General features: G+C 35.5%; 1 protein-coding gene across 1 annotated transcript in view; it reads left to right on the top strand.

The window, feature by feature from the left end:
• The window catches only part of LOC107849641 (chalcone synthase-like), an 11,748-nt gene extending 10,917 nt beyond the window's left edge, over positions 1-831 (top strand). The window contains exon 2 of the mRNA XM_047401752.1: positions 4-831. Within this exon, the coding sequence (XP_047257708.1) occupies positions 4-744 (741 nt within the window). The 3' untranslated portion in view covers positions 745-831. The remainder of the gene's footprint in view (positions 1-3) is intronic.
• The last annotated feature ends 591 nt before the right edge of the window (positions 832-1,422 follow it).

Raw genomic sequence — 1,422 nt, 5'->3', positions numbered from 1 at the left:
AAGCTACTTGGGCTTAGTCCATCAGTTAAACGATTCATGATGTATCAACAAGGTTGCTCTGGTGGTGGCGCTGTTCTCCGATTAGCCAAGGACTTGGCAGAGAATAATAAAGGTGCTCGAGTTCTTGTTGTTTGCTCAGAAATTTTGGCAATAACCTTCCATGGCCCAAGTGACACTGAAGTGGATGTTTTGATTGGACAAGTCCTCTTTGGTGATGGAGCCGCTGCAGTCATTATTGGATCAGACCCAAATTTAGAGGTGGAAAGACCTTTGTTTGAGCTTGTGTTTGCAACCCAAACTCTTCTTCCAGATACTGGATATGCTGTTTATGGTAAAACTAGTGAGGCCGAGCTGAAATTTCACTTACATAAGAATGTTCCAAGATTGATTTCAAATGATATTGAAAAGAGTCTGGTGGAAATATTTGAACCTTTGGGCATTTCTTATTGGAACTCTATATTCTGGGTAGTTCATGCTGGTGGACGTGCAATTATGGACAAAGTTGAATCAAAGTTAGGTCTAAAGCCTGAAAAACTCAGGGCTACAAGACATGTCCTAAGTGAGTATGGGAACGTTGCTAGTGCTTGTGTTTTGTTTGTTTTGGATGAGATAAGGAAAAACTCTATTAAGGAAGGGTTGGATACTACCGGTGAAGGACTTGAGTGGGGGGTGCTTTTTGGATTTGGGCCCGGACTTACTATTGAGACACTCGTCCTCCGTAGTGTTAGTAATATTCATAAATAGCAATTTGAAGATACTTACTGTCACAGAGTTTCAAATTTCACGGGTAAAACTCCATAATAACATCGGATATCATGACTAGTGAAATTTCAAATTTTATGACAGTAGCTATTTTAAAAAAAAGCGAAAAAGCGGCAAATAAGCATTATTTCTGCCCATAATGTCCATTTAGGTTGGATTTATCTGTATCTTGGATTGATTCAAGTTTGAATTATTTCTCGTAAAAGTTGCATAAATTTCTTTTGGAGCTAATTACTACTTATCCCAACTTTTCTCAAAATTATTAGAAATCTCTGATTTAGTCTATATGGATACATCATATTCTTCCGAATACACAACTTGATATTACATGGATACATCTTATTCTTCAGTGATGCATCCGAACTTTTAGTAAAATTAGGAGTTTATGTAATTATTTAAAAAGATTGAATTTTAAATAATTATGATAAATTAAGTTATGTTATAAAACAAGAAAAAACAAATAGAAGAAGAGTAGAGAGAATGGAGAGAGTGATTCTTATTTCTTCTCTTGAGGGATAATTTACAATGAAGGAAGCCCTTCCATTTATAGGGGGAATTTACCCCTAGTTTCACACTAAAAGATAAATACATCAAATCCTGATTGACATCAAATAGATCTTGATAGACATTCACTATTATTGATATATATCATAACACTCC

Source organism: Capsicum annuum, chromosome 12 (genome assembly GCF_002878395.1).
Source record: "Capsicum annuum cultivar UCD-10X-F1 chromosome 12, UCD10Xv1.1, whole genome shotgun sequence".
Taxonomy (NCBI): domain Eukaryota; kingdom Viridiplantae; phylum Streptophyta; class Magnoliopsida; order Solanales; family Solanaceae; genus Capsicum; species Capsicum annuum.
This window is presented reverse-complemented; position numbering and strand designations above follow the sequence as displayed.